A 25,201-nucleotide genomic window follows, 5' to 3' on the forward strand; every position below is an offset into this window, starting at 1 on the left:
AAAGGCATTCTACTCAGAATTAAGAGGCCTGGGCTACACTTTAGGTAGTGATTAGTCTCTGAATGTTCATAAAAATGTAAGGGAGAAGGGAAGGTGGGTGATAATAATTATGAATGGGACCACCAAGCAGTTACATTTGACTGGAGTAAGGACAGAGTGGCAGAGGAAGGAGCCGGGCGTCTGAAGTTTAACTCTGGTCATGAGGCATCTTGAGTAAGAATCCGGAATGTTTCCTATGTATTTGGTAGGCAGTGGGGACTCATTGACGGCTTCCCAACAAAGCAGAGGAGGTGGCATGAGCCAAACCCACTGTTCTAGAAGGTAATTCTGGCTATGATATGTGGAAGAATTGCAGAGGCGGGAGAACCAGGTGGGTGGCATTTACACCCCCATGTGTCTTGGCTAAGAATCTTGTTTTATTTCATCTCAAGAGTTCTTTCTCTGGACTTATTAATTGTGCTCCTGATTGGACAATGGAAACATGAAAGCACAAGGGTGTTAAGGATTAATTCCAAAATTCTCCCCATTGAGGCTTTCATTGTCACCTCTGCTTACGCCTGGGACGGGGTGCAGTAATAAATAGAAACAGGAAGTCACTAAGACTTGGACAATTTGGAAAAAGAGTCCTAAGGTAACTTGCCAGGCTCCGGGGGTGGGGTGGGGGGAGTTTTGGCAGCGGAATGGTCTGATCGTGGGGGGGTGCCTAAAAACATGAGCTTCTCAGTGCTGGAAAGGAGAGAGCCATTCATCAACTCATTCATACCACTTTGATTTATTTAGGAATTATTTATTGGGCACTTTATAAGTTCCAGGAATGTCTTAGAACTGACAGTCTCTGCCCCGTGGAGGTTACTCTCTAGTGGAGGGGATGACAGTGAAACCATCACACAAGTACGTCTATGTTCACTGTGTTCCCTGGTCTGGGAGGCCAGAGCAGGCTAGGGCAGTCAGAGAAAGTTTCCTCTAGGAGTCACCTTCTGGTACGTTGAAAAACAGTTTGCTAGAAGGGAATGGAAGAGAAAGCAGTCCAAGGTAGAGGACACCTCAGAGGTCTCTTCAGTCCTGGGGTTCTCTATTTTACTCTAGAAGTGTCCCCCGGGGGTTTGTTAAAAAGGCAAAGGCAGAGACTCTGATTTGCTAAGTTTAGTGAGCTCCTGTTTCTGTATTTTTTTTAAAGATTTTATTTATTTATTTGAGAGAGAGAGAGAGAGCACACGCGAGTGGGGAGAGGAGCAGAGGGAGAGAGAGAGGGAAAGGGAAAAAGTCTCAAGCAGACTCCCCAAAGAGTGTGGAGCCCGACCTGGGGCTGGATCTCAGGACCCTGAGCCGAAACCAAGAGTCAGACGCTTAACCGACTGAGCCACCTAGGTGCCCCTTGTTTCTGGATCTTAACATGGATTCCCACCAAATTATGATGCAGGTGGCCTGTGGACCTCACTTCACAAAGCACCAATAGAATCTGAGTCTGAGAGTTTTCAAATTGGGCTCCCTAGCCTGAAGGGTAGGATAGTGAGGGGAGAGACAGGGTTCTGCAACCATCTCATCCCCAGAGAAGTTCTACTTACATATAACTTACCTATTGGGCAAGAGATTTATTGGAATATTGTCATCTGTGTTTTCCCCAGAAAAATGCAAGTTCTTGGTCTGTATTGTTCACTTCTGTAGCCCCAGCACCTAAAATAGAGACTGAATCCTGGTAGATGTTCCCAAACGAGCTAAGCTGCAAAAACTTATTTGAAAGAATGAATTAACGAAGCAAACGTTTCATGTCTAAACGAAAATTGGGAGGCCACAAACCCAGTCCAGCTGTCCATTTTACAGATAAGGAAAGTGAAATCCAAAAAGAATTCATTACTGTCTATGCTGATCCAACTTATTGTGGTAGAGAGTAGAGTTACGATGCCTTTGCTCAAAACCCTGTGCCTGTTCCTCCAGACCCACTGTCAGCCTTGAAGGAAGCCAAAATATTGGCAGCACCTTGCTGAAAATGCAGGAGGGAGGTAAGAAATGCAAGGTGGTTTAGGAACAGTTTATATAAATTCACAGACTTGAGGTTCACAGTGGGTAGTTAGCTTGCTAGACAGAATCTTGAGTTGAAAAGTGTAAATCAAATCTGGTGTGCACATAATGTTAAACCCAGATTGAGGTTTTTGAACCTGCTGTTCTTTATCTGTAAAATGGGGATGGTCATAACTACCTCCCAGATGGTGTGAGTATGAATGCAAAGCACCTGGCTCATATGAGGTGGCCAATATTATTTATGCTTAAGCATATGCATCTGAAGAATCAAGCATGTCCAGTATTGGAAAATAGATATTACTCATGGCTGAGTCTATCGATGCAGGTGGATAAGCATCTGCATACAAGAAGGGGGGTGAGGCTCTTTTGGAAAGTACCAAATGAGCTTGCAGAAGAATGGTCGCTGTGCTTTCAGAGGAGGTGGCCATTGAAATGCCTTTATCCCTGGGAAAAATAACATTTGTTAGTTGCTTGTGGGGACACCAAAAAAGAACCGAAGTATCATTTGATGAAGAAGAACTATTTTTTATGTGCTTTAGAGGAAAGAGTAGAATTAAAATTTAGAGTGTAGGGGTAGCTGTGAGAGAGACCAGGGGTTTGGCACCCCTCAGTGTGTTTTGAAGTATCATCCAACTAACTCAGAGCTAAACCAAAAACAAAAACAACTAAGTAGGTAATGTCTTCCAGATCTATCACCTATCATCCCGGTGCTTATGTGAGACTAACATACCTGTCGGTGGTTACAACATTACTGGTTCCAGACTGAACCATTTCTAGTTCAGCTGGGCATCCAGAAGACCGTTCCTAAGCTTGCAAACGCATTCTTCTCTTCTTGAAACTCCTCGGGTCGCCTAGTCCGGGAAATACAGCAACAACACTTTTCGGCCATCTTTTAGGTTTTGAATCCCTCCTATAAGCATCTCTGTCAATCAGTTATTCAAATTCTGCTTTGATGGCTACAGACAGGAGCCTCCTTAATTCTCGGGGCGACCTGTTCTATTCTGATTAGTTCTATCAGTCAGAGAGAGCTCGCTCTATCAAGTGGGGCTTTATCGTGCTGTCAGCTCTCCCTCGTCTGTAAATTAGAGCCCTCAGAGCCAGGTTTTCATGACATTACAACTCATCAGGTTCCAACAACTAGGAAAAGTGGTGGGGTCTGCCTTCTTCTTGTGGTGCTTGGGCAATCAGGTACCTCTGGGAATGCCTTAGACCTTCCCAGATGGTGTGGGTTGTTTTTTTTTTCATCATTGCATCTATCAAGTCAATTGCCTTATTTGATCATCAAATCATAAATTCCACTGGAAACATGTTTATTTTCTTAACTCAGGTGTGATCTGGGCATTTTTTTTTTAAATCAGTTCCGTTTAATTTGTATTTAAATAATGACTTTGTTGTCTAGGTTTAAAGGTGTTCCAAGCAGAGTGTGTGATAAAACATCCTTGTTTTCTAATTTGCTTTGGCCCAGGAGTTTAAAAATAGTTTTAGGGTAAGGGAATCTTTTCAAACACACACACACACACACACACATATACACACACAGAATTTACTGATCTATCTGTTGGAGTAGCTCAATCTATAAATCTTTGATCTGGCCTCCTTGATTATTTCCTTAAAAATACGTTATTTGACTGGCCAAGTCAATGGGTTAAATCAGGGTCTGCAAACTTTTTCTGTAAAGGCCAGACAGTAAATAGTAAATATTTTAGACTTTGTGGGCCCTGTGGTCTCTCTCGAAGCTGCTAAACTCTGTCACATTGTCTGAAAACAGCCACAGACCATTCACAAACAGATGAACATCACTGTGTCCCAATAAAATTTTATTTACAAAACAGGCGGTGTGACAGATTTGGACAGAAAGATAAAAAGATCTTTCTTAACTAGTTTAAAAGGGAAGGCTTTGAGATGGCATCATGCTCACTAATACCAAAATATTTTAAATCTTTTTTGAGGACTTTGGTACATCTAAGTTGAATCAGGGAAGGTTTTAGATCCCCAATTCTTTTTCTTTTTTTTTTTTTTCTTAAGATTTTATCCATTCACTTGACAGAGATTGAGAGAGAGAACACAAGCAGAGGGAGCAGCAAGCAGAGGGGAGGGAGAAGCAAGCTCCCACTCAGCAGGGAGCCCTACTCAACTCGGGGCTTGATCCCAGGACCCTGGGACCATGACCCAAGCTGAAGGCAGATGCCCACCCAGGTGTCCCAGATCCCCAGTTCTTGATATAGAACCAGAAACTCAGTGAATGTGTGTTGAATGAGTTGAAGAAAAAGATCTTTCTTAACTAGTTTAAAACAAGGACAGGGAACCTTTTTCTATATAGGGAAACAAAAGAAGGACCTCACTGGGAATGTGGGTTTGGGGAAGGCTTTGAGATGGCATCATGCTCACTAATACCAAAATATTTTAACAAGGGGGCAACTGGCAATTAAATGCAGTATTACTTGCTGGGGAAGTTGTTCATTTTTCTTCTCCTAAAAATATGCACCACGGCAGAAGGCAGTGAGCAGAGGTCTGGCTGTGCGAGACCTGGATTTGAAAACCCAGTTCTGCCACTGACAGTGGAAAATTATCCCCCCTCTCAGACTCTCCAGGTTGCCCTCTAAAGATTGAAGGCCATATACGAAGACGTTCTCCGTGGTCCCTTGGAACTCTCAAATTTTGTGGACTGAAAGAGAAAATTCATATAATTGCAATGTTTAATGGGATTTATGATAATTGGAGAGTAATTGCTGCTCCACTCCAAACTTTTATTAATCTATATTTAGTTATGAGTCATGCTTTCACAATAGATGCTTTGGAAATAAGCAGAGAGACAAATTGAGTAAACAGAATTTTAAATATTTTATTTATATGCAGTTTGCATAATCCCTGGAGCCCCTGAGCATATTAAGATCATTTAAAATATCCATTAGAAGTTATGTGTTATGCGACAAACTCCCCTTTTAGAATGCCTCGCCAAAGGATAAATAGCTAACACTTATTGAGTAGCTACAACGGTCAGATTAATTGTGTTCATTATGCTTAATCCTTCCAGCAACCCTGCAAGGTAGGTACTAGAATTCCTCTTGCACCAATAGAAGCTCAGAGAGGCTGAGGAATTTGCAAAGACTCGCTCAGCTGATGAATGGCTTCATGCTCATTCAGAGCCAGGGCTTTCTGACCCTGAAGTCTGTGCTTCCTCCAGATGCCATCACATCTTCAGAACAGACCTGTTCTGTGGCCCTTTTGTTGGTGCTCTGTGGAATGAGCTGCTCAGGCTTGCCCCTGAGATCACGTTCTCCTGCAGAGCATCTGCAAGGTGGCATGGGAGTGTGTTCACCTGTCCTCCACTGGTGTGGTGATGCCTGAGGGGGCAGAGGAGGGGAAAGCAGGAAGAAGCAGAGAGGCACCTGCTCCCACTGGCCGAGAATCATGCCATTGGAGTTTCTGTCTCAGCTCTGGCACGGGTTCGCTCTGCCCACCAGCCTGGGCCTTAGTTTTCCCCACTCCTGATGGTGATGGCAATTCTCCCCCTCTTCCAGGTTGTTGGAAGGATAATGTGCATGATGACAGAGCTTTGCAAAGGACCTAGTGTCCTGTAGACCCCACACAATGGAGGTGATGGGCCGGGGCAGTGGATCAGGACAGAAGACGCTGAATCTGAGATCAGAGACCAGATTCGAGTCCCTCCTGCCACCAATGGTGTGTGGCTTTGGGCAGGTCCTTTTTCTCTTGTCCTTTACTTGCTTCATTTGGGAAATGACAGGAATATCCTTGGTTGATGCTCCCAAAGCTGTTTCATTCTGATGTTTTGGCAAAGAGATGGCTCAGGTGATCGAGGGCATCTCAGGAAATAGATGAGCCACTTGGAGGACATCAAGCAAGTGCATTTAAGCTGCTTTCACCTACCGTGGATGCCCGTAACCCCCACTGCACCCCCGCCCTCAGTAACAGGGCTCCACGAAGAACCCCACTTGCTTTTTAGGGAATGGTCCATTTAAGTAAAACTGGGGCCATTCTGATGTGCCCGTTTTGTTTCTATTCTTCTCAAGTTTCTCCTCCATGAGAAGCCTGGAGCCCCATTCCAAGATGCTTCTCCTGGTTTCTCTGAAATTTATTCCCAGAAGAGCCTTCAGAACTGCTACTGAGTTGGTATAAAAATAAAAATGCCGTTACTTAGGTGAACACATTTGGAAAGCAAAAAGGCTTATATACACATCGTAAGCGAGGATTATTTTATCCTCCACTGTTAAGTCAGTGTCTTGTAATTAAAATGAACCTGTTCGCAATCGTGTTTTCAGCGACTTTTATCCTGCTTTTCCTCTCCTCACCCCTCTGGCACCGAATTGCCCCTGAGATCCACTTGATGCCCTGATTCCTCGGCTGCCCCCTCGCTTCCATTCTGGGACAGGGAGACAATGGGGGATTTGTTCCCAACACCCTAGTTGTTAAGAGGCATCATTTCCATTTCACATCTGCCCTTGGTTTCACCTTTCCCTGTGGTGGCTCTAAGCAGGGTGTGTGATAAAACATCCTTGTTTTCTAATTTGAGATCAAGGTGGCTGGGGAGGTGGCTGGGGAGCCCGCGGGGGGAGACTGGGTGGGAAGAGCAGGCAAGAGAAATGCGCTCGTGCTCACTTGCTCTCTGGTTCAGTGACTTCTTCTCCTCACCCTCCTCCACTGCAGTTCACCTTGCTCATCTCTGGGGACAATTTACTGCTAACAGTGGTCCCAGATCCCTCCACCCCCCACCACCCAGACACTCAGAGGCTTGTTTTTATTCAACTTCCAAATGATGAGTTAATACAACCAATAGGATTAGCCACCCAGGGATAAACACCCTAATCAGTTATGCTATCCACAAACATTTATCGGGGGTACAGTGTCTATAGAATATTCTAAAATGTAACCCTGGATTAAGTCAGAACACTAGAGAGCCACATATTTAGACTGTAACATGCTTGACTTCATGGAATTGCTTTACCAAATGATGTTTCTGGCAAATGCACTCAGCTACCTGGAGCCAATCAAGCGTTGGTATATCACCAACCAGCATCGACTACATCCATCTCTTTATGAGAAACCCTGGGAGATGTTTGTGTCTTATTGTAGCCTCTGGGAAATGTGTGTTTCTTTCACAACTCTGAACAACTGCTCTGTTATCTTCTTGACTCTCTGGCTCTTTGGGCTGTGATTCCCTTTTTCCTTTGGCTGCAGGGAAGCTCAGGGACATTTGCAGTCCACCTCTGTGAAGTGTTCAGGACATTATAGAGTTAAGTCTGTGTACGAATTTTAACCCAAACTTCCAAATAAAATATTGTCTTCCCTTTGTTTTTCCATTTTTTTCTGTATTTTGAAGTCTATATGGTATATGTTTTTGAAAACAACCTCCTCCATTTCTGCTATGAAATCAGATTCAAGTAAAAACAAAACAAAACAAAACAAACCAAACGAAAAAACAAGGGGCGCCTGGGTAGCGCAGTCGGTCAAGCGTCCAACTCTTGATCTTAGCTCAGGTCTTGATCTCAGGGTCGTGAGTTCAAGCTGGGCATGGAGTCTGCTTAAAAACAAAAACAGAAAACACAAGCTTCAAAAAATATTCTATAAAGAAGAGTAAAGCAACCCTTCACTTCTTCAGAGGTCCTCAGTAGCTTCGATTATCTAGAAGACGTTGGAGGAGACTCACACGTAATCATAGATGGTGCTCTCCTCACAACCCCGAGAACTGAAAATTGTGATCCCATTTTATAGAGGGGGAAATGAAAAGGAAAATTTTATGCAGTTGAAACATCATTATGAGTGGCCCTCTGCAAGTAATAATAATAGAAAAACACCACCAGCAGCTTACAACAGTCCACACCCTGTTGCGATTGACAAAGAGTTTTCTGATCACGGTTTCATTGACCTCTCAGCACAGTGGGGCGAGGTGGCCTGGTTTTAGTCTTTATCGCTGGTGTAAGGAAACTGCCTGCCTTGTAGCAGCTTATAAATTGCTGGTCCCTTTCTTAAATTCAGACGCACTGCTTCTAACAGATTCACGAGGATCAGATCTCGATTATCCCAGAAGTTCTCCCTACCGGTAACTTTAAAAAGAGCATGATTGTTTCCTCCCCTCACCCACCCCACCGTCCACCCACTGTCACCCAGCTTCCCACTGGAGCATCTCCCAAAACCAGAACAGCAGTGACAATATGGACAATAACTTTTACAGTTTATGGAGGGCTCCTTCTAAATGCTCTTAATACAATCTGAACTGTCCCCTCTATGGGAGATGTGCTTCCCCGGGATGACATCTACGCTTTATAGGGTAAGCAAACTCGTTCACAATTTCACAGCTAATTGGTGGCAGAGTTAGGTTTTAATTCGGGGTTTCCACCTCCAGCGCCCAGGCTGAGAGACGCAGGGCTGAAGATCATCTAATGCAATCAGCTTATTTCCCAGGAGATTAAACAGCTTCCCAAGGGCACAGGGCAGGGTCTCCTGCCTGCTCCACAGCCTTTTGTCCTCAGTGTGGCATCCGAGTGTGTGTGTGCGTGTGTGTGTATGTGTGTATAGAGGGCAGGATGAGGGAGGAGTCCCAGAAAGGCAAGGCTCTGCTCTGATAAGAGAGCCTTCACCTTATAGTTTTCTCTCCAGCCTCGTCTCAAATCTGCAGTGCTGGTCTCGGTCTTCATCCATCCCTGCCCGCGCTGTCACCCGCCCCTCCACCTCCCGCTCCCCCAGTGGGATGGGCCTTGCTGCAGCAACCCCATGCCTTCCATCCAGGGCCCTTTTTTAATCTCAGTCTAATTGGTTTGCCTGCCCTGCTGAGATGCTTAATTGGGCATAAGCGTATTCCACGGATCCTGTGCTATTGTGAGTTCTGCCTTCTCCTCCAAGGGGAATTTGCTTGCTCTGTGGGCTCAGAAGGAAAGATGTATTTTATGTTGTGCTCAATTCACTGAGAACTTACGTGAAATTGTTCCTGGGCCAGCAGAGCAGTTAGACAACATGACAAGCAAGGCTTTCTCACCTTCTTTTCTCTCTTTCTCCCTCTCTCTTTTTAAGGTGGCTTATTGCAGTGGAAAGGGCACTGCACTTGGAGTCACAAGTCCTGGGCTCTAATTTCAGCCCTGCAAGTCATTTGCTCTGTGATCTTGGGCAAATAACTTAATGTCTCTGAAATTTAGTTTTCCCATCCATGAATTGAGTGGGTTGGATTTGATGACTTTTACCAAAGGAGTCATAGTGATGCTTTCAGAACCCCCTGGGGGCCAAATCTGGCCCACCACCTGCTTTTATAAATAAAGTTTTATTGGAATGCAGCTATACTCCCATGTTTATGTATTGTCTACGGCTGCTCATACTGCAAGGACACAGTTGAGTAGCTGTGACAGACTCTCTAGATCCTCTTTTAGCACATAGATTGTGTCATTGCTGAAAACCTTCTTTTGACTGTATACATTACTTGGAATTTAAAAATAGGACATCTTTACCAAATCCAACATAGCCTTTCAAGATTTATGCCCACTCCATCCTACATTTTAATGTTATTTTTTTTCTTCCCACTCTTCCTTTTATCTCCTCTCCTCTACTTATCTGCTCATCTAGGACTGCCTCCTTGCTGCTCCCCAAACCTGGCAAACAGTCCTACCTCTGGACCTTTGCACCTGCTCTTCCTTCTTCTTGGATACCCTTCCACCGGTGCCCCGTGCGTGTCCTCTTCCTCATTTTCTTCAGGTCTCTCCTTTCATGTCATCATGTCAAGAAGGCTGTCTCTATAACTGCAACCTCACCCTACCCCTGGGCATCCCGACTGCCTTCCTCCGTTTTATTTGTCTTCACAGCACTTCCCCCCCGCCCACCGCCCAGCTTGTTACCGATTTGGCTCTGTATGATCAGTGTGCTCTCACCGGAGTTTAAGCTCCTTGATATCGGCTAATTTGTTTGCTGCTATATCCTCAGATCTGGAAAAACAGTAGGTGCCCAAATTTTGAAAACAGAAGTCAACTCCAGTTTCAGCTCCAGTGTTGTTTAAATCTCCTTCTGAATAGGTCTACGTGCTGGGAAGCCCTTTCACTTAGGGGACTTTGGGAAACAGTATAACATTTTAGAATCCTGTAACTCGTACTGTCTTTGCTCCAGCATCCCTACGATGGCCACAAAGTTACATAAATCCATTCTTTGCACATTTTTAGTCTGGATTGTTGGCCACTCAGAACAGAGTTTAGAGACTGAAATCGAGTAACATGGTTAGGCACACAAGGCCCTTCATCATGGGGTCATTGACAACCTCTCTGTCTTTACCTCTTTTCATTTACATCCCTCACGCACACGCGCACACACACCCTTCTCTCTCCAACTGCCTTATCCTCCATTTGTGCACAAGGAGTTCGTCCTTCCCGAAACACCCTCTCCCTCTCTTTGGCCAAATCCTGTCTTCCCGTCAAGGTGGAACTGGTACAAGAGAATTCTTTGCCACCCCCACTCCCACCCCTGCCCCTCTTACAGATTGGGGCAGGGACTCTTTCTTTGGCTAAAATGACCATTGCAAATAGCACAGCATGGTTTCATAGCTTTCCTAAACATGCACTTTTGGCCGCGAAGATGGAAGACTTCCTTAGGATCGGGAGCCCTGTGGTGTTAAACAACAGGTATTGGGCACTGAGTCAGTGCTTCCTAATCACACATACACACACACAGAGCTACTGAGCTCTTCCCAAGCCCCCGGCTGTGTGCTTAGCAGGTCAGTGCATCTCCCCACTTAGGCCTTGTGCCCATACTGTGAGGAAGGAGCTGGGGACTCAGCATCAGCTGTCTAATGTCTTCAAGGAAGAAACCCAATGGCAGGCCCTGGCTGGGTAGCTGGTGGGCATCAGGAAGACTGTAGAGGCTGTGGGAATAAAGAGAGAGGAAGGGAGGGAGGGAAAGAATTGAGTCTTGGGCTTGTAATTTGATCGTGGGGGTGGCATTACCTGATTCTATGGCTTTTACATTTTACGTCTCAGTATCTATATTAAAAGACTGAAGTAAGGATCAGCATACCGGTTTTCTCCTCCCAGCTCTACCACTATCTAGCTGTGTGACTTTTTTTTTTTTTTTAAAGATTTTATTTATTTGACAGAGAGAGACACAGCGAGAGAGGGAACACAACAAGCAGGGGGAGTGGGAGAGGGAGAAGCAGGCTCTCCGCAGAGCAGGGAGCCCGATGCGGGGCTCGATCCCAGGACCCCGGGACCATGACCTGAGCCGAAGGCAGACGCTTAACGACTGAGCCACCCAGGCGCCCCATAGCTGTGTGACTTTTGACACATTACTTAACCTCTCTGTGAAAATGCACATTGGTTTTGAGGAATGTAGTTGTCATAGTCACATGAAAAAAAATTAGTAATCCAAGGTCATAAGTTATAAATCAAAGTGATTATATATGTGTCTGTTACATTGAAGTATGAGTATTTTCTATGCACATACATAATTTCATAATTACATTTATATGTAATTTTATAAGTTTCAGGGATAAACTGATGAGGAAAGACTCTTTTCCTCAGAAATACCTGATGATCCTCATTGTCTTTTATTGGTCATCTCTTGCTGAGTAGCAAATTACCCCCATAACTTGGTGGCTTAATATAACAACATCTATTAGCTCACAGTTTCTGTGGACTGGGCGCCTGGGTGTGCCTGCGCTGGGGGCCCTGGCTCTCTCCACCTCTGGGCTGGGGTTATTGGGTTCAAGGCTCAGCTGGGAAGGGTCTGCCTCCCAGCTCACCCATGCGGTGACTGTTAGGACTCAGGGCCTTCTGAGTCCCAGTTCCTTGGAAGCTGCTGGCCGGAGGCTTCCCTCGGTTCCTGGCCATGTGGATCTCTCCCTAGAGCATCTCACACCATGGCAGAGGGAGAGCCAGAGCGAGTGAGAGAGAGATTGAGAGAGACACACACACAGGGCAGGCAAAATGGAAGTCAGAATCTTTTGTAAATGAATCCTGGAAGGATCATTCCATCGCTTCCCCATTCCATCCATTAGAGGCCAGTCGCTGGGTCCCTTCCTGCCCACACTTAAGCAGAGGGGACTGGTTACACAGGGGTGTGAACACCGGGGCGTGGGGGTCATGGGAGTCACGTCACAAGCTTCTGCTGGCTCGCAAGTCCCCTCCCTCTGTCCCACTTGCTCCCTCTTGTCCTTTCCCTCCCTTCCTGTTCAGCTCTTCCCGGGTCTCATGGTCCATCCCCCATCCGCTCTGCTCCTGCCCTTTCTTCCATGGGGAGAGCTGTTCTCCACCACATTTCTATTTAAAGCCCACGTGGACTTCAGAATTGTAGTTCAGCTATGACCTCTCCTCTGAAGCTTCCCCTGGAGCCCTGAGAAGTCTGGGCTCTTCTGTGTCCTCTAGTCCTGGATTGACAACAGACTGGAAACGTCTTGTCTTTCTTGCCGGACTGTGAGCTTCTTCAGGACGTGGGCCTGGGAAGTGTCCATCCCCTTCCCGTAGACCTCAGAGTTTGCACTTCCTGGGTGCTGCGTGCAAGGGTTCCTTGAGTGCAGCTGATTAACTTAATACCGATGATGTGCAACGTACTGAGCTGACTTTATTTAGAATTTCAACGGTGTTAAGAATTACGAACAGAGATTCCATAAGCAGACACAGACCATAAGCTCTGAGTCTTGGAAATGTATTCCAATTTGAAAGCATTTTTTCAGACCCACGTTCCTCTGCATCGGGGGTCAGACTCCACCGCTGAATTACAGGGGCATATTCTGGGGTGATTCCCCCCCTGTTCTGCTTCTCCTTGCTCCGTGCCCCCACCTTCATTCATCTCTCCCATCTTGTGGCAGAAGAAGGGAGACCTTTTCATTAAACTCTGGTTCCTATCATTTATCTAGGCTGACCTTGCCGTCCTCTTGGCTAGGCTGTTTTTCTCAAGGGTCTTGGGGCTTGTAATTCAGGCAGACTGGAGAGCTGGTTGTTCCAGAAGGAGCTTCATCTTTGGTAGGAACAGAGGTCATAAAGCAAAAGCAGCCTGAACCAAGGCCCTTCGAATTTCTACTTGTATTCGGTTTACATGCTCCTTGCTCATTGCCCATGAACTTTTAATGATTTTCTTGTCTGGGAATTTGTGAGGATATAAAGTTATAAAACTCTCTTTCACATTGGATTAGTACCTGGCAGTTTCCAAAGGTGTTCTCACACCCGATGTTTCATGTAATCTGTGCACCAGCAATAAGAAGGAGATAATATTAATTGGATTTCATAGATAAGGAGATGTAAGTCCGGAGAAGTGACAAGCTTTGCCCAGGATGGCCCCGCATAGTTTGCAAGAGGCAGAGAGAGATCCCGAGCTGGACTCCCGGGTTGAAGGTCTTCAGTCTTGATCCCTTCCATCGTTTGTGAAGAAAGGAAATTCTCCCACATGGTCTTCACGACATAGCTTTATTTTTTCCAAACGGTAAATGCTCACAGAGTACATGTTAAAATTGTGAATTAAACAAGCTCTGGGCTAATTATTTGATTTTCGAATTGTCCTAGAGCTTGCTCTAGGTCTCAACCTGCTTTGTGCCTTAGGTCTCAACTTGCTTTGTGCTTTAGGTCTTCCCTGCTGTGAATAGCCTTCCTCTGCTCCCTCTCTCCCTCCCTTCCTTCCTTCCATCCACTCATTTGTTTATTCGTCCAGGGGGCATTCTTAGGAGTCCTGCCATGTAACAGGAACCATGTACCAGAGAAGATCCTGTCTCTGGGGTGTCATTCACAGTCTGGTGGGAGAGATGGGTAAGCAACTAGGCAACAATCACCTCTGTATCTTGATGCTCTGTAAGCAACATGAGAACATGACTGTGTCTGTCTGGCTCACCACAATATCCCGGTGATGAGAACAGTGCTCAGTAAACATGCGTGGTTGAAGAGAATTAAGGGCTCTAGATCACTTGACAAATACTAAAAATAATCGTTGTCGCTTTCTCACCTTAAGGAGCGATGCCTGAATGGGATGGTTGGGTGGACTCTGCCTTGGGGGTAGAAGTGGTAAATCGAGGCATCTTGCTCCTCTCTCTCACCCAGGGAGTTTGCCCGTTGGAAGGTGAGGAACACAGCCATCGAGAGGAGAGACCTGGTCCGCCATCCAGTGCCCCTCATGCCGGAGTTTCAAAGGAGCATCCGCCTGCTTGGCAGGAGACCCACCACTCAGCAGTTCATCGATACCATCATCAAAAAGTACGGCACCCACCTCCTCATCTCTGCCACCTTGGGAGGTAGGTCGGCAGCCGCTGGGCCAGAGCCTTGTCATGACTTTAGGCCTGGGTTGGAGGGGCGGGCGGGGTATCCTAGGATCAAAGCCAAACTAACTTCTCTTCCCCTGTAAGTCACTCAGAAGCATCTGTCGCAGATGAGCCAAATTGTCTTGGTGGCTCTGGTCACCGTAGAGCACTTGATGCCCTCCTCTGGGACCCTCTACCTTGAGTTTACTAACTTTTGTGGAAGTACAACTTTTGTGGCCTCGCCTTGGAATTAGCTCAATTCGTCAGGGATTCTTAATCTGATTATTGTATTAGTTCCTTTGGAATGCGGTCTAATCTGGGGAAATAATTAAGCTTCAGATGCTGCTTCGAGAATTGCCTTTGTTTATTTAAGTCTGCTGGAGGGACTGATAACTTGAGGTTATCATTTTACAAGGAGGGTATTATTTGTATCTTACATGGGCTTGGAGTAGGTTAATAGGAAAGCTAACTGCTGCGCCCTGCTTAGCCTTACCCATCCCTCCCCATCAAGTCCAACCAATCTTTAAGGGAGGAAGAAGAGGAGGAGAGGATAAAAGGGAGGATATAAATTTTTTAAAAGGGGGGGATATGGTAGAAACTAGCATATTTTGATGCTTCTGGTTCTTGCCTACATGCATCGTTTTACATTACGAGCTACATGCCCTCGGACATCAGTTTTCTGTCACAATGACCAGGGCCACTAAATTCTGAGACAGCCTCTTTGGTGGTGGAGCCCCGCGTCTCCCGCTCAGAGAGCTGCTAGGTTGCATTAGATTTGGCCCTTGCCGATTAAACAAGACTGGTGTCTTGATGGAGGCAGGGCAGGTGGACAGAGGTATGATTATCACGTTCGATCCTCTCCTTGAGAGGAGGGGTGAGCCCCATGAGCCGGAGGCAGCATGGGCGAAGCAGCTCTTTAGCTCGGCAGGAGTCGGCGAGAGACCCGGAAGGTGGCCGTGCTTTTGAGGCTGAGAACACAGTATGCACTTTGAGGAAGCCCAGATTAGGAATTTGACAATGTGGGGAGTGTCGAGGGAGAAGCTGGTTGGGCAAATTCATCCATCCTACCAATAAGAAAAGCTGGTATATTATTTGCCCTCAGTAAGCCTCGCCCATTGCCGGTAGGTCTTTAAAATCTGCAAGTTAAGTCCAATTATCTCCACTGTCTAGCTAGAGGTATGGCTAGCGAGTGACAAAGCTAAGGGTTTCTCTTGTTTCTGTTTTTAGTTCTATTTTTTAAATGAAAAACAAAAGAAAACAAAACAGAGTTTACCCAAAGTTTTTAACTTCAGGTTTTCTGTCCATAAAGCCTGCATTTTTTTTTGACTCAACATCAGTATTTCTTTAACCAATTCATTCACTCCCCCCGCCCCAACCACTCCAAAATCAACCAACCATTGTGTATTTGTCACCTGTTGCTAGTCAAATACTAAGTTAAGTAGGACTTTGAACGTTAAACCATGCAGTACACATTCTATTCTGTTGTAAAGTGAAGACGAAATCATTTCCACGTTGAGCGTTTCATTCACCTGTACCCCTTTTTCTTTGAACTTCTCCACCTCCCATTTCACTTGAATAAAAAAAAAAAAGAAAGAAAAATATATTGCGACCAATTCCGTTCTTCAGTTAGAAGCTGCATTCTATCCGAGTCCCTGGAAATCCCAAATGACAAAGCTCTTTCTTTGGCTGTGAAATATATTTTTAATTTCTCCAAGGCGAAGTGGTGAATTATTCACAGAGCCTTGTTCCTCTTCTGTTTTTACAGCACAACATTTTAAAATATGCAGAGCTTTGGATTGAGTTCCAGTGTTGGACAGCAGGCCCTAAATGTTCCCTCAGTCCTCAAGGTGGAGGAGTAGGGAGCAGGAAGGGGAACAGATTTACTGTTCATTGAACACCAATGTGCCAGATAGACCCTACATGGGGTCCTTCTTCCATCACGATTTCACTCATTCATGGAAAAATGTTTCTTGAGAGCCTCGTGCAAGGGGAGGGGATGGATGGGGTCAGTTGCAGTGAATGGAAGGGCAGTCTCTGGAGTTCACCTGCCTTAGTTCCAGTCCTATCTCCTGGTCCACGCCACTTAGGACCTTGGTTTCCTAAGCCTTGGTTTCCTCTTGTATATATAGACGTGCATATTATGACAATTAAATAAAATGTGGCATTAAACGTGCTGAGCACAGTGTTGGGCACCAAACTGATTGTCGCTCTTGTTGGTGGTGTTTCATTATTCTTAGTATAATTATTGTAATCTCGTGGGGCTGAGGAGCTTGAGGATTTGGGATTCGAGCCCATTGCTACCACTCACTAGGTGAATAGGAGACCTTGAGAAATTCACTTTCTCACCTGGATACCCGTTTTCCTGCCTAAATACAAGGAGGTGCAGAACATGTTATTTGTAATTTTTCTTACAAAGAACACCATGTTCATTTAGAAGAAATGCTCTGATAAGCTGTTCAAAGTGTCAGGTGAGTTCCTAAGGTCAGGCTCAAACAACAAAAGATGATCCTAAACTGTCACATGGAGGACAAGTTAATGCATGTATTTGGCTCCTGAGGGAGAGAGAAGAGGAAGGAAAAGCAATGAGAAAGAAGAAGTGCAGCTCACAGGAGGGCCGACACATGCCCACTCCATGGGCTCCTCAAGTTTTTGGTGAAATTGATTGAACTCCTAATGGACTTGATATGAATGATGTTTCTCATGGGAGGTGGTAAGGGGGAGAACTGGGGGTCTAGAATGACACACGGGAATACAGGGATAGCAGTTTCCCTCCATCCCTCCGAAGGAAACACCTTGGAGTCTGGGTGTCTGTGTGATACGTATGATTAAGTTGGCCTGCATGGGACTGCATGCCTACCTCTGCAGACAGATGTGCGCAGATGCCTCCCCAGACCCAGATGTGAGTTAATCTGGATGCAGACATACATACATCTGCAGCGCACTCGTGTATACACGTGGGACTCCTGCGTATGGATAAGATGCACGTGTGAGGTTGCACATGTATGTGAATGCGTGTAAATTACGTGAATGTCTATTTATGCACGAGGGCTTATGTTTTTGTGCTTGTGTGTATGTTTTTGTGTATATTCATTATTCCCCACCCTGCATTTTGGGAAAGCTCCCCTGGGCTAAGAGAAAGGCTGAGAATAAAGTCACAGGAACTCAGAAGAGGGGGGAGGGATGCCCCAGGGGACCCCAAATCCAGACCTCCCCCTCCCTTACCCAGGAGCAGTATCCCCTCTACACTCACAAGGTCCAATGATCTGCTGCCGCCTCATCCCCATCCCCTATGTGTCTGAGTCCCACTTTGTTCCCCTCTGAAAGAAGTGGTGCAGAGAGAGATGCGAATCCCCTGGAGGACAGAGAGATGGAGGAAAGGCCTATGTGGGGTGAAGAGGCAATTTGCAGGAATGCCCAAATGGGAAAGCAACTCTAAACAGAACATTCTTTTTTTTTTTTTTAATATTTTATTTATTTATTTGAGAGAGAGCACATGAGAGGGAAGAGGGTCAGAGGGAGAAGCAGACCCGCCGCTGAGCAGGGAGCCCGATGTGGGACTTGATCCCGGGACTCCAGGATCATGACCTGAGCCAAAGGCAGTCCCTCAACCAACTGAGCCACCCAGGCGCCCCAACAGAACATTCTCTTAATAAACAAGAAATTAAGTCTTAATAATGCAGCAAGAAGCCCATTAACCCCTCTTGATCTAAGGCTTGCTTCTGCCAGTTTTCAGTCCAAAGGGAGCTGTGCCTCTTCCACCTTCTCTTCCGCAGGCCCCATGGAGAGCCTGCACTGACACTTGGATTATTTGTTTCCTCTGCCTCCTGGCTCTAACTTCTAACATATTCACATATCAAATCATTTACCCCTCCGCTAGCCATTCAGTCATCCATCCACCCATCCATCCATCTATCCATCCATTCATCCATCCCACAATAACTGAACATCTCTTCTTCTTCTGATCTAGGTGAAGCGTTGGAACAGTACAAAATCTATAGAGTCCTTGCTCCACCAGGCCATCACCCACCCTCCTGGAATTCCTTGTCTAATTGTACATGGAGTCCTTTCTAAGCCAAATCTATTCAGGTCACTGTGGATTCTGAAGGACGGAAGATCATGTCCTCCTGCATTACCAGTGAAACTTCATGGGAAAGTGCAAACATGAGTGTCTTACTCTGAACTCATATCTAGGCATGTGGGACCCAAAAGTTAATTTTGATGATGATGAATCTTCTCATGGGGAGATTTCAGTCTAGGGCTTGAAGCTGATGTGTCACTCAATCAACATTGTAGATTCGGTTGACTTCCATATATATTCATTCATCCACAAATACTCGGATCATTTGCAAAGCACATGACAGTGGAATGAGGGAGGCCTCTTACCTCCTCCCTGCCCTCACAGCGATTCTCCTCTAGCGAGGGAGCCAGGCTATTAAGCAAGCAGTCACCAGGAAATGTGGGAAGTGATGCATTGGAGAAATGAAAGAGACAGGGAGCACATGGTTAGAGCTCTTGCTCTAGTTTAAGAGTGGGGAATTCTGGGAAGGCTTCCCAGAGGAGGTGTTGTCTTAGGTGACATCTGAAGAGTAGAAGTTAGTCAGGAAGGGGAAAAAGAAAGAAAGAAAATAAGAGTCCCCCCCATGAGAAAATAGGGTGCACTTGTGCAGGATGGAGCATACCTGGGGAGAGTGACGGGGTATGCAGCTGGAGGGACCAGAGCATCAGCGTCTTGTAGTCCACCTTCCTAGCAGGGATGCAGGCACCCTTCTTTCTGGGCTACGTTCCACTCTCTGTGTCCTTCTCCCTTTGCTCTCCGTCTAGTATACGGAAATGCTCCCTCGCATCTCTGTCTCCCTGCACCAGCATTGTCCACTAGCAATATAAGTGAGCCGCATATGCCGTTTTAGATTTTTCTCACAACCACGTCTTTAAAAGTAAAAAGAAAAAGGGGAGAATCAATGTTAACAATACATTTTATTTAACATAATATATTCCAAACATTAGCTTTTCCATGTGTAATCAACAGGATAAACTTTTATTGAAGTATTTTATACAATATTTTATGTTTTCAGATGTTGGAAATCTACTGTGTAGTTTACACCTACAGTGCGTCTCCATTTAGGCTAGCCACATTTCAAGTGCCCAAGAGCCACACTTGACTACAGCATACTTGTAGTCACTCAGTGAGTCTGAAACAGGGACAGTATGTTATCCATTTGTCACCCCAGTGCCCGCCAAACTCCTCAACACATGCATGCTGAGCTAAATTGAATGGACAAGGTAGAGAGTCATAGAGGGAAGGTGATTACATCTCTCTCAGGGTGAGGGTACGGTTGGGCAAGCTTGCCAGAAAGATGATGGCTCACTGGGTTCTGAGGAGCGTATAGGAGTATGCCAGGTCAAGGACAGAGGAGGAAGGGTAAGAGAAAGAGACAAAAGCTGGATAGGAATTCAGCGGTCAGATAGGAGAGGAACAGAATGGCATTTTTTTTTTTTTTTAAGATTTTATTTATTTGACAGAGAGATAGAGAGCACAAGTAGGCAGAGTAGCAGGCAGAGGGAGAGGGAGAAGCAGACTCCCCGCTGAGCAGGGAGCCCTATGTGGGGCTCTATCCCAGGATTCTGGGATCATGACTTGAGCCGAAGGCAGATGCTTAACCAACTGAGCCACCCCGGCGCTCCCAGAATGGCATTCTAAGCAGAGAGAAGCGTTTGAAGATTGTCCAGGGGAGGAAAATCAGCAAGAATAAATCATGGAGATGGAAAGAATGGTTTGGCTGGAACTCATGGAGGGACATGGCAGTGAACAGACAGACTGGAGGTTGCATGTGTTAAACTGAACAGCAATGGAACTGAGTTCTAGAAGCAGTCATGGAGGGATCTGAGGCACAGGAATTAGTCTGTGGGTCAGGGCTGTGCACCCTGCCTAGGATAATCACTATCCTTCCGAAAGCAAATTGTTTTTTTTTTTTTTCTCTTCAACTCGAAAAGCAATTAATATTCTAAAGACATTTTGGTGATCTTAGGGATCAGATTTTTGCCATCAGACAGTATTGACAATGTTGTTTTCTGACTATCCTATTTTCTTGGGTTGAGTAGATAGAAGGATAAATCTCATACAACTGATACTTTACAGTAGTCAAGTAATGGTCATTAACACTCCCATGTATGTGGCAGGCTGGGTTCAGGTACTTTCTGCAGTTGGCTAATGTAATCCCAGGACAGCCCTGCCCCCAGTTTTGCACCTGGAGAAACGGAAGCGTGGGGAGGGTGAGTGACTCTTCATACAGCTGGTGCAGACCAGGCAGTCCTGCTCCAGAGACTGCTTTTTACTACGACTCGAAATGAGTTTGATGACGACGCTCACCGGACCCTGCTGTAGGGACTTGACAAGTATTCATTAATTTATTCTTCTGAATCACTCTATGGAGTAGGTGCCATTCTTCCCCTAATTTTGTTAACGAATAGACTGAAGAACAGAGAGGTTAAGAAACATCCCCAAGTTCACAGTTAGTAGAAGGTGAAACCAGATGACGTGTAATGATCACACCTGTTTAGTAGGCATTTCTGGACTTCCCTTTCTGAAGTTCTGATGAAACATCTTGTTATCCCAAATGAAAGGGACCAGAAGTTAGTACTGTTAGTAATCTATGTACCTGTTATGAAAGAAAACTTAATGGAATAAAATATGTGAGTCTGTGCATTCACCTCTCGCTCTCTTTTTCTCCACCCCACACTCTCCTTCTTCCTCTCTAATCTCCCTCTCTATACCTGACTTTCTTGCCACCTTCCCTCCCCACCCCCAGACGCAGCTTCCTGTCTGTGCATTGTGCTCACAGAACCACAGTGCCTGGTTCATGTAGGTAATGAGAATATTTATTGATTGAACTAAAAAACATTGATGTATTAAGTATTTACTATCTACTATATGCCAGGCACTGGGCTTTGGGCAAGGGATAAGGTACTGGTCATGTGGACGGTGTCTGACTTCTCTCATCCCACAATTTAGTTCTTTCCCTTTTTCAGTCACCCAGTTTTCCCTGTCTATCCGTATCTGTCTTTAAAGAATGTCTCATCTCTCTCTCTCTCTCTCATATCTATCTGCCTCTTTAGCCATCCATCCACTCATCTGTCCATTCATCTGTCTGTCTAGGAGAGGGCAACAGCAGGAGAAGGAGAGAAAGGGAAAGAGGAAGGAAGGCGAGAATAGGAAACGGGGGTGGGTGGGGGGGAACTGGATGAGGCGGAGACAACAGGAGGAGGAAAGGAGTGTCTAGGACAAATCTATCATTTTACAGAAGGAGAGACTGAGCCTCAAGGAGAGGATGCTGGTGAGAACTATATGGTGGACTGGTAGAGGTTGGACTTGACAACTGAGAGTCTTCCCATGATCCTTGTCCTCCTAGAGCTTGGTGCTTAAAGCCACTTCTGGACTATTTCTCTTTCACCATGCTCTTGATTTTCAGAGGCAGAAGGGAATTTGGGCAAAAGTAGTGGGAAGGTCAAGGCTATTGTCAGCAGTCAGGCTCTGGAGCCTTTCCTCCCACCCCAAAGCTCGATAGGCTCCCTGAACTTCTTTCCTTTTCCATGCAGGGGAGGAGGCCTTGACCATGTACATGGACAAAAGTCGCCTCGACAGGAAGTCAGGGAATGCCACTCAAAGTGTTGAAGCTCTGCACCAACTTGCGTCATCCTACTTTGTCGACCGTGATGGCACCATGAGGAGGCTCCATGAGATCCAGATATCAACTGGAGCAATCAAGGTAGGCTTGAGGGCGGATTGGGTGGATGATTCTGAAGACAACAATACTGCACGTGTCAGGTATTCTGATGGCCGATGGGCAGATGCAGTCCTGGCTTCATACCCATGAAGCTAACACTAACAGTACCCCCTGCCAGCCACTCTGACTGATGTGGTCAAAGGCCCTATAAGATCATGAGCACTGCCATTAGGGTGACCACATGTACTGATTTGCTGGGGCGGCCCTGGCTACGGTCATGGCGTAATTATCAACAATCTTCTCATTGATTTTTAGGTTCCCTTTCTAGGTCAAAAAAAACCTGAGGGGCGCCTGGGTGGCTCAGATGGTTAAGCGTCTGCCTTCGGCTCAGGTCATGATCCCAGGGTCCTGGGATCGAGTCCCGCATCGGGCTCCCTGCTCCTTGGGAGCCTGTTTCTCCCTCTGCCTTTCTCTCTCGCTCTGTCTCTCATGAATAAAAAAACAAAAAAAACCAAAAAAAACCTGAGGCTACAGTGGGTAAATGATTTTTACAAGGACCTAGAGCTGGCAAGAGTCAGATTGCTGATGCCCAGATCAGTAATTTGTTAAACACTTGTGTTTTCCATCCCATTATTCACCACCCCCCATTTTACAGATGGGAAAACTGAAGTCCAAGAGCTAAAGACTTTTTTGTTCAGGGTTAGACAGCTGGAGTACCCTAACAGGGACTAGAATTCTACTCACTGGACCAGGGGTCAGCTATTTCTGTAAAGGCCAGATAATAAAAATTTCAGGCTTTGCAGGTCATATGGTTGAGGTTGCCACAATGCAACTCTACAGCTGTACCACAAAAATCAGCCACGGACAATATGCAAACAAGTGGGCGTGACTCTGTGCCAATAAAAGTTTTATTTACAAAAAAGGGCAGTCATGTGCTGACCCATACCCCTCAGCACCAACACTATCCAATATAATACCCTTCCCAGATGGTGGAGGGTGCCCTATATCTGTGGCCAAGGCAGTAGCCATTAGTCACATGGGCTTGTGGAGCACTTGAAATGTGGCTACCGAGGACCTAAATTTATAAAGTTTATTTCATCTTAATTGATTTTCATTTAAATAGCCACATTGAATAGAGCAGCTCTAGACTTGTAATTCAGTGCCTCAGAGCACAGACACTTAAAAAAAAAAGGTTCTATTTTAAGTGCAATAAATTCAGGGATTACCTTTCTAAAGAGAACTAGGGAGGAATTTTTGATATAAAGGATTAGTTTTTCTCACGGTTTCAGTGCAGATATTTTGCACATTTTCTGAAATCCGATTATACCTGCATTCTACTCCTCAATTCTTCGATCTCATTTCTTCTGAATTAAGTACAGACCTACCCTTATACTAAGACTTTCAAAAATACCTCTAGGGAAAAAGTGTGTGTGGGGCCGGGGATGGGGGGGAGGGGGGAAGGATTGAGGGAGACAGGGGCAGATGAGTTAGAAACTGACCAAGGGAAGAGAAAAAATGTGGGAGTGAGTTACTGAGGAGGGAGGTAGGAAAGAGAGAAATAAATCAGATCGACAAACAAAGAGCCAGCTTATCCAAGAAGAATCGCCTCTGTTGGGCGGGGGGGATTATGTTGTTAGTGAACTCTGCACAGAGAGACAGACCTTTATGAAGCCATCAGAGTCTGAGTGAAGCAAAGGCCTGGTTTTCATTATCACCAAATGGTTCTCTCCCGCCCCTGGACGGGATGTGGAATTGAGATATTGAAGCTCTGTCAGAAGATAATCTTTTGTGCATCCTGGAAGTACAGCCTGCCTCCTTACAAGGAATTTCTCAGAGAAAGTCAAGAAGCCATTCTTTGATGACCACTGTCTTCCCCACTCGGTCTGGGACTTGGGTTTCTCTTGCCATTTCTTGATACCTCAAGACCCAGCTGGCTAGAGTTGTCTCACTGCCCGTCGTGTTTAATACCAGCAACTGACCCCAGGTGAGGAAGTTCTGCCCGTAGCTTTCTTTCCCAGGATCTCCTTAGCAAAATGGATTGGTAGTTTTGAGTCTCGTTCAATAACAACTATGTTAGGATTGTGTACCAAAAAAGAATAAATTGCTTAAAAACCAAAACCTACTAATCCTCCATTTATATACTGTTTCCCAAGTGCTAACCACTCCCCAAATAGGATCTCTTTACCTACTGAGGTGGGTAAGGGGATTTTGTAGAGGGTACGTTGAGGCTGAGAGAGGGAAAGTTACTGACACAAGGTTTCCCAGCTGGAGGAAGGCACAGCTGGCATTTGGATACCGTCTTACAGGTCACAAAACCACCGATGCTGTGTCTTTATAGTTGGATGCAAACCTCAAAACCACCCGGTAAACGATTGTGTTAAGTCATGGGAAGTCAAGGCGAAAGGGATGAGAAACCTCTTTTTATCCTAAACCATGCCTACTTCAAGGTTATGAAACACGTCTTTTAGAAAATGGGGATAATGTGGGCGCCTGGGTGGCTCAGTTGGTCAAGCGACTGCCTTCGGCTCAGGTCATGATCCTGGAGTCCCGGGATCGAGTCCCACGTCGGGCTCCCTGCTCGGCGGGGAGTCTGCTTCTCCCTCTGACCCTCCCCCCTCTCATGTGCTCTCTCTCTCTCATTCTCTCTGTCTCAAATAAATAAATAAAAAAAATTAAAAAAAAAATCTTAAAAAAAAAATAAAAAAAATAAAATGGGGATAATGTTACTGTTCTTGCCTAATAATGCGTATGTACTTGTGACCGATTCTGAGATTTGGGGTAATACGGTACCCATGTTTGGACATAAGCCACATGTCAGGCACTTCTACCCATCAAGTCTCGTCGCCCAACTTTCCTGGAAAGGATTTACTAGCCTCGGGTCACAGAAGCTTAGAGAGGTTGAGTGACTTTCGTAGGTCACCCAGCAAATTCATGGCCCCGTTAGTATTTAACGCGGATTCTCCTGATTGTGAAGGGCGGGCTTTTGAAATATGCTGTGGTGCTTCAACTCGTTAATTCGTATCATACTTAGAGTGACCTTGCGAAGTGAGAGCCAGGGAATGTCTCCAGTCTGTGAACTTGATTGCCCTGCTACCGCGACGTCCGTTTGGTGGTAGCCCAAAGGTGGCCTGGGCACAGGCAAGGTGCCGTTGGCTCAGGCCAGGACACTTTCTCTGCCGGCTCTACTCTGCCGAGGGCTGACTCCGCAGGGCCCTGTCTCACAAGTCTCTAACAAGGGCAGCTGTCTCACACC

General features: G+C 45.7%; 1 protein-coding gene across 2 annotated transcripts in view; it reads left to right on the plus strand.

The window, feature by feature from the left end:
- The window catches only part of BRINP1 (BMP/retinoic acid inducible neural specific 1), a 171,689-nt gene that overhangs the window by 93,109 nt on the left and 53,379 nt on the right, over positions 1–25,201 (plus strand). For both annotated transcript variants that reach the window (XM_035015957.1, XM_035015958.1), the window contains exons 3-4: positions 14,031–14,221; positions 21,821–21,990. In XM_035015957.1, coding sequence (XP_034871848.1) covers positions 14,031–14,221; positions 21,821–21,990 — 361 coding nt within the window. The remainder of the gene's footprint in view (positions 1–14,030; positions 14,222–21,820; positions 21,991–25,201) is intronic.

The sequence above is a fragment of the Mirounga leonina genome, unplaced genomic scaffold (assembly GCF_011800145.1).
Source record: "Mirounga leonina isolate KUSES-001 unplaced genomic scaffold, KU_Mleo_1.0 Mir_170, whole genome shotgun sequence".
Taxonomy (NCBI): Eukaryota; Metazoa; Chordata; class Mammalia; order Carnivora; family Phocidae; genus Mirounga; species Mirounga leonina.